The sequence below is a fragment of the Lipotes vexillifer genome, unplaced genomic scaffold (genome assembly GCF_000442215.2).
Source record: "Lipotes vexillifer unplaced genomic scaffold, Lipotes_vexillifer_v1.1 scaffold1693, whole genome shotgun sequence".
Taxonomy (NCBI): domain Eukaryota; kingdom Metazoa; phylum Chordata; class Mammalia; order Artiodactyla; family Lipotidae; genus Lipotes; species Lipotes vexillifer.
Window position 1 is genome coordinate 787488 of NW_006782186.1, and position 11229 is coordinate 798716.

General features: G+C 36.8%; 1 protein-coding gene across 2 annotated transcripts in view; it reads left to right on the forward strand.

The window, feature by feature from the left end:
- UVRAG (UV radiation resistance associated) overlaps positions 1 to 11229 on the forward strand; it is a 315389-nt gene that overhangs the window by 169941 nt on the left and 134219 nt on the right. For both annotated transcript variants that reach the window (XM_007455036.1, XM_007455037.1), the window contains 3 exons: positions 4983 to 5067; positions 6882 to 6969; positions 7877 to 7937. In XM_007455036.1, coding sequence (XP_007455098.1) covers positions 4983 to 5067; positions 6882 to 6969; positions 7877 to 7937 — 234 coding nt within the window. The remainder of the gene's footprint in view (positions 1 to 4982; positions 5068 to 6881; positions 6970 to 7876; positions 7938 to 11229) is intronic.

Genomic DNA, 11229 nt, shown 5'->3' on the forward strand with positions numbered 1-11229 from the left:
AAACATGATACCATACAGAAACTTAGCTCTACACACAAAAATTGAGAGCTCCAGAAAAGGTTGAAAGGAAGATATTATAAAGAAATTTTTTTCTTATTTTTAATTGCTCTAAAGACTATTGATTTTCTAATGCAAAAATAATGTTTTAGAGTTTATAACATGCATAACGTAAAATTTATGACGTATTTTACGAGTGGGGAAGGAAAGAGTTGGGAGTGTACTGTTGTCAGGATTTTATACTTTACATGAGGTGGTATAATTTTATTTGAAGGTAAACTGTTATTAATTTAAGTTATATATTGTAAACTCTGGGGCAACCACTAAAAATTTTAGAGAGAGGTAAGAACGAGCTGATAGTGAAGAAAGAGGAAGTCATAAAAAAAATCCAAAAGCGTAGAAAAAGAGGGATAAAGAAACAAAGAATAAATGGAACATTGAGAAAACAGCTAACAAAATAGTAGTTTTGTTGCGGTAAGCGGGCCTCTCACTGTTGTGGCCTCTCCCACTGCGGAGCGCAGGCTCCGGACGCGCAGGCTCAGCGGTCATGGCTCACAGGCCCAGCCGCCCCGCAGCATGTGGGATTCTCCCAGACCAGGGCATGAACCCGCGTCCCCTGCATCGGCAGGCGGACTCTCAACCACTGCGCCACCAGGGAAGCCCAAAATGGTTGTTCTTAATCTAAATGTATCAATGATTATATTACGTGTAAATGTTCTAAATACCTCAGTTAAAAAAGAGATTGTTCAGATTTTATAAAGATTAAAAAAAAAAAGACCCAACTAAAGCCTATCTACAAGAAACACACTTCTAATTTAAAGATATAGACAGATTAAAGGTAAAAGAATGGAAAAAATGCACTATGCAAATACCAACCAAAAGAAGGCCAAAGTGGCTCTAGTAATATCAGGCAAGGTAGACTTCAGAACAATGAATATTACCTGCAGTAAAGAGGGATATTACATTATGGTGAAGAGGCAAATTCATGAAAAGACGTAACAATTCTAAATATGTATGAATATAACAACCAAGCGTATATGTGTGTGTGTGTGTGTGTGTGTGTTTGTGTATGTATGTGTATATATATATATATAAATCAAAAACTGATGGAACTGAAAGGAGAAATGGCTAAATGCACAATTATAGTTGGTAACCGTAACACTAATTTCTCAGTAATTTATAGAACAAGTAGAGAGAAAACCAGTAAGGAGAGAAGACATTAACAACATTATCAACTAACTTGACCTAATTAACAGTAGAACACCAGCAGAATATACATTTTTTTCAAGTACATATGGAATATTTAGTTAGGCCATATTTGGTGTCATAAAACAAATAAATGCAAAATAATCAAAATAATGCAAAGTATTGTCTCTCACCAAAACAGAAATAGCTAGAAATCACTGACTGAAAGATATCTGGAAAACTCTTAATATTTTGAAATTGTACAACACACACACACACACACACACACACACACACACACACATACCATGGGTCAAAGAAGAAATAACAAGGAAAATTGGAAAATATTTTGATGTGAATGAAAACGAAAATATATCAACATTTTAAGGGATGCATGCTTAGAGGAAATTTATATCATTTGATGCTTATACTAGAAAAGAAGAAAGACCTTCATTCAATAACCTAAGCTTATACCTTAACTAGAAAAGAAGAGCAAATTAAACCCAAATCAGGCAGAAGGAAGGATATAATCGAGGGCAGAAATCAGTCAAATTGAAAACAAAAAGAGAGTAGAGAATGTCAATGAAACTAAAAGGTGTCCTTTGAAAAGATCAATAAAATTGATAATCCTCTAGCCAGACTGACTGAGTAAAAAGAGAGAAAGCGTGAATTACCAGTATCAGGAGTGAGAGGGGATATCACTACAGATCCTGCAGCAATTAAAGTAAATAAGGTAATATTTTGAATAACATGATCGTAGTATGTCAGAAGGGCACTGGAACAAGGCTGAAGGCTGCTCAAATCTGGGACCACTTGAGCACCAAAATAATTAAATCCAGTAGTGAATTATAAATCTTTGAAAAATAAAAGAGAATTCATGATTCCATACTGATAACAGATAGCTAATGGAGAAGGAAGGGCTCTTGCTTAGAGAAGAATGCTGAATGCTGCCTGATAAGTATGGAGGAAGTACTGGAGTTGGAATATTATTTTGCAACCATAGTAGTAAAAATTGATTCAAGCAGAAGACACCAATCAATGCTAAATCTGGGGAGAAAGTTAGATGAGAAGCAGGATATATCCATGGTCTTAAAGATGGATATCATTGCTTCTATATGTAATATCCTTAGGAGGACACAACACCAATCATGTAGTATTCAGGCTGGTAATATATAACTTGAACAACATGTAAAGAGCTTGAGCACATCATTGCCTCAATGTTATTACTTCCTATGAAGTGACTTTTGGAGCTTAGGTGGAGTTTTCTGAGGTATCTTGAAATACTTAGTTCTTCTCTACCTGAGCCTAATTAAACCAGACTCGCTCAGTTTTGTTCCAGAGACCACCCGGTGACCAATGAGGTGTATTACCTTTTAACAGAAAAATGAACCTGATATGTTTTGGAGAGATGTTGCCAGTCTGTGTTCTAAAGCCTTAGTTCTGTTAAAGCCTGTGGGAAAACCATAGCCTTTCAGGAGACCTTTTTCTGGGTTTGGATCTACTCTTTTACTTTTTATTTGGAAATCACTTTGGACTTACAGAAAAATTGCAAGAATAAGAGTACAGAGAACACTTACATTCTTACCCAGATTTACCTGTTGTTAACTTTTTACCCCATCTGTTAGCTGGCTGTGTTTTTTTTTTTTTTTTTTTTTTTTTTTTGCTCAGCGGCCATGGCTCACGGGCCCAGCCGCTCCGTGGCATGTGGGATCCTCCCGGACCGGGGCACGAACCCGCGTCCCCTGCATCGGCAGGCGGACTCCCAACCACTGCGCCACCAGGGAAGCCCCTGGCTGTGTATTTTTAAATTTTGTTTTCCTTCTTTGTTTTGCAAGGGTTTTTGTTTTTGTTTTCTTTTTGGTCGTGTGATATGTTCTAAAGACATTCAAAGCTAAAGAGGGTGCATACATTTGCATTTTGAAACCCAGATCTGTCTTGGCCCATTTGTGATTTCACTAGAATTGAGGCAGCCTTTTATCTGGGATGAAGAATAACATTGCAAATTTGTACAGTGGTAGAAGAATTCATGTGCTTTCTGGTAAAAGTGCATTGGGTGAGGGGTAGAGGTTGTCAACCCAAGTGTCTTCTGAAATCATTGAGGGATTATCTCAATGCTATCTATTATCAATATGGAAATCTGGTGAGGAATTATATTGGGGCTAAAGAAGATAAGTGGTATTCCTTGATTAAGTTCTGTTTGGGGAGCAGAGTTAACAACTTACTGGTCATTTAAATACAGTTGAGAGAGAAGAGCAGAGTGCTTAGACATATTTTGATAAAATTACTTAGGTTGGTGAATTTAGTTCTAAGGTCCAAACTGTATTTTGATCAATTAACCTACTTCTTGTTCCTCCCTAGATGTGCGGAAGAGTTTAGGGCACCTTTTCCTGTTAGATCACAGTTCATGAAACTAAGCTTCTTTTTTTTTTTTTTGGCTGCGTTGGGTCTTCATTGCTGCATGCCGGCTTTCTCTAGTTGCAGTGAGCGGGCTTATTGCGGTGGCTTCTCTTGTTGCAGAGCACAGGCTATAGGCGCGCGGGCTTCAGTAGTTGTGGCTCGCGGGTTCTAGAGCACAGGCTCAGTAGTTGTGGCACACGGGCTTAGTTGCTCCGCAGCATGTGGGATCTTCCCGGACCAGGGATTGAACCCATGTCCCCTGCATTGGCAGGCGGATTCTAAACCACCGTGCCACCAGGGAAGTCCCTAAGCTTCTTTTTAAGATCTAGAACTTAGTATGTCAGGATCTAAGACTGTTTTTCTGTGTTTCAGGACCTTTGGAATTTCCTGAGACAGGCTCATTTTCTTAGAGTAGGAAGATGTAAAAGGATTTTATGATCACATGAATGAAAATGGAAGTTCCAAAGTTGATATAAATACAAAAGACCAGGCTTATACTCAAATATTAATCATTGCAATGCTAAAGTAATCCTGTAGTGGAATTGAGGTATTGGGGTATCAGTTAAAATGTGGAATATTCTTTTAATTCACATCTATGGAGTTAAATTTTACAAGCCATTAAACATTGTAACTCAGACTATCTGCCAACATGTAAAAATGCTTGAGACATAATTTGGAAAAATCAGAATACACATTTCCTGCACACTGTGATTGTAACTAAAACTACTTATGTATATGAATAAGATGAAAGTTCATAAAAAACTTAATATTGATGAACTATATTGTAGTAGTCAATATGCGGGTAATTTTTCCTGCTCTACTTTTTATACTTTCAGTAATGTTATATAGCATTTGCAGTTAAAAACAAATTAACCACCTTTTTAGAAAAAATTAAGCTTTACTTTTTAGAGCAATTTTAGGTTCATAGCAAAATTGAACAGAAGGTACAGATTCCCCATATACTCACAACCGCCCACCTGTGCAAAGCTTCCCCCACCAAAGTGGTACATTTGTTACAATTGATGAACCTTTAGTGAATCATCCTTAGCACCCAGAGTCCATAGCCAGTTTTTTTAAAAATGAAGTTGTCTGAATTTTGAAAATTGCATCCGGCTTTCTTGGTCAGTGACCCAGAAATCTGTAGGCAGAGAATCCTAGACTCTTACTCTTTGACTTCTGCTAGAAGCTGTATAAAAATGGAAGCAACAACAAAAAAAGGAAGCAATAGGAAGTTTATTCTCATTAAGCCCCCCAGAAGTCCTCCAACCCCAACCCATTTTACCTTTTAACTCTTTTTATTTCCCTCTCACAGTCAGGGGACTGGGCTCTGCCTGTTCGGTTGTGACTGGGCAGTCCTGTCTGCAGTGTTCCATCTGGAATTGTCTCCTTTCGTCTCTCTCTAGGAAGTGCATTTTCGGCTGAGCACCTCAAGCTTCAACTCCAGAAGGAATCCCTAAATGAGTTGAGGAAGGAGTGTACTGCGAAAAGGTAAATGGAACACTGAAAATGGTTGTAACTATGAGTGTCGAGTTTACTTTGAAGAGAGGATTTGGAAAAGGAGTATTTTTTAAAGCTGCCGGTATTAATACCAGTTAATATGTTCAATGCCACTTTCACTTGTTCAACACCTACTGTGCTAGAGTCGGTTATGAGACCTCCTAGTATGTAGTCAGAATCGGAAGCATGGACACTGTTCTAGATTTCAGGGCCACAGCACTGTGACTTAATGTTTGAATCTCCTCCTCTTCCTGTCTTCTACATTTAGTGCAGCTTACAGTTTTTCTTCAGTAACTCCTTCAGACTTACTCCTGTTAGCTCTCTTGGCTGACCTCAACAGCTCCCAGGTTCTCTCTCTAACATCAGTCTCTCCAGTTTTCAGTTCATCCTCCATGTTGCTAGCAGACTTCTCCTGAAATACTATTTTTTTTTTTTTTTTTTTGCGGTGCGTGGGCCTCTCACTGTTGTGGCCTCTCCCGTTGTGGAGCACAGGCTCCGGACGCAGAGGCTCAGTGGCCATGGCTACAAATACCAGCCGCTCCGCGGCATGTGGGATCATCCCGAACCGGGGCACGAACCCGTGTCCCCTGCATCTGCAGGCGGACTCCTAACCACTGAGCCACTCCCCCTGCATTGGCAGGCGTACTCTCAACCACTGCGCCACCAGGGAAGCCCTCCTAAAATACTATTTTACCATCATTTTTTCTCTTCTTAAGAACCAATGGTGATTGTTTTGCCTCCCTGTCAAATAACCTTCAATAAAATGGCCCCATACAGCTGTAGCTAATTTCAGTCGCTCCGTGACATTCATTTAACAAATGCTAATAGTTTTTCCCGTTATTTTTTCCAGCACATGCTTAACTTGTTACCACCTCTGATCTTTTCCTCATCTTCACTCACTTTTCCTAGAAAGTCATCCCATCCTGCATTTTTCTTTAAGAAACCTTAGCAATTGAGAAACCTGAAAAGAACCTTGGAGATCATCTAATCCTCTCAGTTTGCAGATAGGAAAGCAAAGCTCTGGAGGTTACTCTGTCCATTTCACTAGGAAAGCAGGACTAAATCCCTTTAAGTCTTCAGTGCTCTTTGCATTGTACTACTTTAGATTCCACTTTGACCTACTGTTTCTCCTAAATTACCTCCTTTTTAATTGTTGACACAGCTGAGCAGGTAATATGCTCTATGGGTATTTTAGCTGTTGGTCATGTTTCTTAAATAGTTCAAGAGAAGAGCTACATCATCTCATGCCACAGCTTTCTGCTTTGTCCTTTTTTTATTCTGTTATTTTTGTAATATGGCAGCAGGTTATTTTTTGAGGTAGTTATAACATCTGTAGTTGTAAATGAAAATAGAAAACTTTTTTGAGGAAATACCATATGGATATTTCCTAAAAACAAATTGGCCTCAGGTTAAATGAGACCTTGGTCAGCCTACTGAGCCTCTCTAAATCTTGTCTTCTTGTTTGTAAAATGGGTATAGTAATATCAACCGAGTAAGTTGTTGTAATAATTAAAGCCATTTGTGAAGCTCCTGGCATGTAGTAGTAGGTGCCCAGTCAGTGATTTTGTACGTTTCACATCTCTTAGCATGGTGTTGGACACATAAAATAGGCCTCAGTATAGTTAGCTTGATTGATAGTATTTAGTGATAGGTCATGACTCATGTTAGCTATTATTCTTGCTTCTACTTCTGTGGCCCAGTACAGACCATTAATCTTTCTCTGCATCAGTTAGGTGGAAATAACTGTTAGAAAGCACGCAAACATGTTTTTTTTTTAACAAATGTGCTTTTTTTTTCCTCATTAGAGAACTCTTTCTGAAGACTAATGCCCAGTTGACAATTCGTTGCAGGCAATTACTATCTGAGCTTTCCTACATTTACCCTATTGATTTGGTAAGTTTCAAATTTTCTGGGGGAAAAAAAAATTTTTTTTAAGATGATTTCTGTTTGAAATTTTCTCTCAAAGCAAAAACTGATTGCTCTGGTCTTAATCATATGCTCTGTCATGATTCATTCAGAAGCTAATATTTATTTTAAAAGTAGATTTGGAATTAGTTGGCATTAGGTTCCACCATTTGATTTTTTTTCTATCAGTTTGGTGGTGGGGTGCACTCATCTTCATCTGAAAGAATGCCAAATTATTTCTGGTTTCTTTAGGACCTTTTCACTCAACCAGATTATCAACTTTCACCATATCTGACACATAGATGCAGATACACGTGCATTGCTTTAAAAATATAACGGCTAATTAATTTATATTTATTAGTATTACCTAAGATATTCCTGAGGTAACTGTCAGGATATTAAGTTTCTGAATCTGGTTTCTTAGAGTAAATACAAAGGTAATTGGTTAGGATTTTTTTTAGATCCTAACTAAATTTGGTGGGTTTTGGTGGGTTTGTTTTCTTTTTAATGAAAAGAGACTTAAAAGACTAATTTTCTGAGAGGAAACCTAATAGGATTTTAGGTTGCTCATAGAATCTTATTAATTCTACTTAAAAATTTTCATTTATAGCTGTGAATTGGTCAAACGATAGTTTTATGATTAAAATTTGACACGGTTTTTTGCTTAGATATGATGTTTTAAATGTTTATAGTATAGAGAATTTGAAGTGTACATCAGTGTACAGAATAGTATAATAAATCATCATGTACTCATTCAGCTTCAACAATTTGGTTAATAATTTTAGTCTATGACAGTATTGTCTTTGAATTAATACTGACGTACATTTTTTAGATTTAGAACTTCTTTGCTTTATACATAAACGTAATTAATTTCATTCTTTTGTTGTATTTACAGAATGAGCATAAGGATTACTTTGTATGTGGTGTCAAGTTGCCTAATTCTGAGGACTTCCAAGGTATTTTATTTCTTATACTTCTAAAGATTTGGTATAATATATGGGTATGTTGCAGGGATAAAGAGAGATATCTTGAAATGTTGGTTGCCTGGCACTTTATCCAGAAGGGTTTCTGGACCTTCTGTCCCTTCCCAATTGTAAGTATATAGAGTCAGATTCCCTGATGGAAGACTTAAGAGGATATTTGGTCTAATCATGAAAAAACAAAAAAATTGTTGAACTTTCTATTTGAAAGTTAAAAGAAAATACTTTTTGAATGAGCTTTAAGAAAATCAGACAGTAGGATTCTCAAGAATACTAATAATATCCCTGTCCTTTTGGTTTGATTTTTCATGAAAAATCTGTGTTGGGAGCAAAGCAATAAACATTAATTTGTTCTATTTAGAAAACCATATTTCTGCTGATGTAAAATGTATTTGAAAATTTAATTTTGTGACATTCCCACCCCCGTAGGTTAAACTTGTTGTACTGTCATTTCTGTCCTCTTTTAACTAAAATAAATTTACATTAAAGATGTTATAGATATGATTCATAGTAATTGCTATATTTAAAAATATTTTTCCTAATCCCTTTACCAGTATGCCAAAGAAAAGAACTTATTTTATTTGGCATATTGGTTAGAAAGATTACTTTTATTGTTAGCAAAGTGGGTTCTTTTCTCCTAATGTAGACAATGCTTTGAGGACTATTAAGTAGTTGTGTAGATTATTCCCAAAGCTAGCACATTAATCTATTTGGGAATAAGTTATTCAAGAAGAAAGCATTACTAGTTCTGATTGGGACTTTCTTCCATTTCCCTATAAAGAAAATGTTGTTATTTGTGGTCCTTTAACATTTAAGACTGTTTTAATATATTACCTCCTTTATCCTTTACAACAAGACTTACAATAAGTAGTTGGGACATAAGAAGAGTGACACAAATGAACCTAGCTATGAAACAGATACAGAATCAGGGACACAGAAAATAGACTGGTGGTTGCCAAGGGGGAGAGGAGTGGGATTTGGGGATTAGCAGATGCAAACTGGTATATATAGAATGGATAAACAACAAGTTCCTACTGTATAGCACAGGGAACTATATTCAGTATCCTGTGATAAACCATAATGGAAAAGAATATGAAAAAGAATGTAAATATATGTATAACTGAGTCACTTTGCTATATAGCAGTAATTAATACAACATTGTAATTCAACTATACTTCAATAAAAAATAAATTAAAAAAAAAAAAGAAGAGTGATTAAAACAGGAATGGGAAGACCTATATTTGAGTCCTGGTTCCCCTTCTAGAAACCGTCTGTTTTGGAACAAGTCATCTAAGCTTTGAGTTGATTTTCTAATTGATAGTATGAGCACATTAGTTCATGTACTACCTGTTTTACATGATTGTTAAGATTTTATTTAAGAGCAAGACATTTTGCCTTATAAAGAAGGTGGTATAATCTCATTTTACAATGTGTAAATGAGCTATTTAGTGACTTGCATGAGACCACAAAAGCTAAGTAATGATCTTGCTGGGATTTGTCTGGTTTCCATTGTACAGTGTTCCCTCTAATCTCTGTAAGTCATACAGATGTGCTTTGTTAATTTTAGGTGTTACTTTTATGTTATGGTGTCTTGAAGCTCATGACACATCTTTTTCCCCATTCTTTCATTCCTTCATTTATTTAATAAACCTATTAAGTACCTTGAGCCCTGTGTCAGGTTGCAGGGATACAGAATATTCATTTATTGAAAAAAATATCAGTTGAGCACCTGAATGCCAGACACTGTGCTGTGTTTTGAGGATATAATGATGGAAAAAGCAAATATATTCTCTTCTTTCATGGAGCATACAACCTATTGAGGGAGACAGGCAATAAACAAGAAAATAAGTATTTAAAAAGTGTTTAATAAAGGAATACACTATCTTAGAGAACAGGGGAACCTACTGTGGATAAAGCAGAGAAGACCTGAGGAGAAACATTTAACCCAAAATCTGAAGGCTGAAAGGAACCAACTACACTACAGCTGGGGGAGGAGCATTCTTAGAAGAGGAAGCAGTCATGATGGAGGATACGGAGGAATGGGCTTGATATATCTGAAAAAATTCAGGGTGAGGGGCATGGGAGAAGATAACTGTATTTTGGGCAGATCATGTAATCTCTCAGAGCTTAATTTCTTCACCTGTAGAATGAGGTAATATTTACATCTGAAATTCATTGTGATGATTGACTGAGATTGCATTTGAAAGGGCTTTTCATATAGAAGGCACTCAATAAATGTAATTGGAATTAGTTGCAAGAGAGAGGAAGGAAGGAAGCACAGAAAAGACCAGAGCAGCCCTGTGTAGCTGGAGCATAGTGAGAAAAGGGAAGAGTTCCATCAGAAGAGGTAAGAGAGTCAGCCAGGGCCTTGAGGCCACTGGAAGGAGTTTCTATTTTATTCTCAGTGGAGTGGGAAACTCCTGAAGGGCTTCAAGAAAGGGGATGATATGAGTTGATTTATGTTTTTTAAAAGTCACTCTGGCTGCTAAATACAGAATGATCTGAGAGGCGGCAACAAGAGAAGCAGGGCTGTCGGTATTGGAGTATCACCTTAATTAATTCTGGGATGTTTCTTGATTCTATTTTTGTTTTCTGGAGGTGATTTATTTCCTAGTTTTTCCTAGCTTTTGTTTGCTATCTATACTTAGTATGCCCAACAAGCTGAATACATTCCTTCTTCCCTTAAAAAAGTTAGTTTAGCTTTCAAGTGCAGTTTTTACTGCTAAAAAAATGAAATGGGAGATAAAATGAAATAAATATTTAATTCTACTCTAAGGCCCTGTTTACTTCCCATGACTCCTAGGAATCAGAAATTTTAAGAAGCACATAGGGTAGTATTGGACTTTAAAATCTTACGTTGGCATTCTCTAAGGCACTTCCATGTACTAAATTTACTGAGTGCTTTGTGTGTGTCATTTACGGTGTCAGGTGCTGGGAGTATACAAAGATGACCAAGGCATTGATCCTACCTCCATGAAACTTCAGTCCACTTGAGGTTAACGAGGCACTTAGAAGTTTATACCAGGTACATGGGACTCAGAGAGTGGGAATAATCAGGCCTGTCAGGAGGGAATCAGGAAAATCTTTATAGAGAAGATGATACCTGAGGTATTTTAAAAGATGAAATAGTATTCTCCTTTTGAAAGAAGGATGGGACATTTTAGGTTCAGTGAGTAGAAATATGGTAACATGGAACATCATACATGATGCTGTCTTGTTTATTTAATTCTCACCACTGTGAGAATTAATTCCTTCTGTGAGGGAAAGA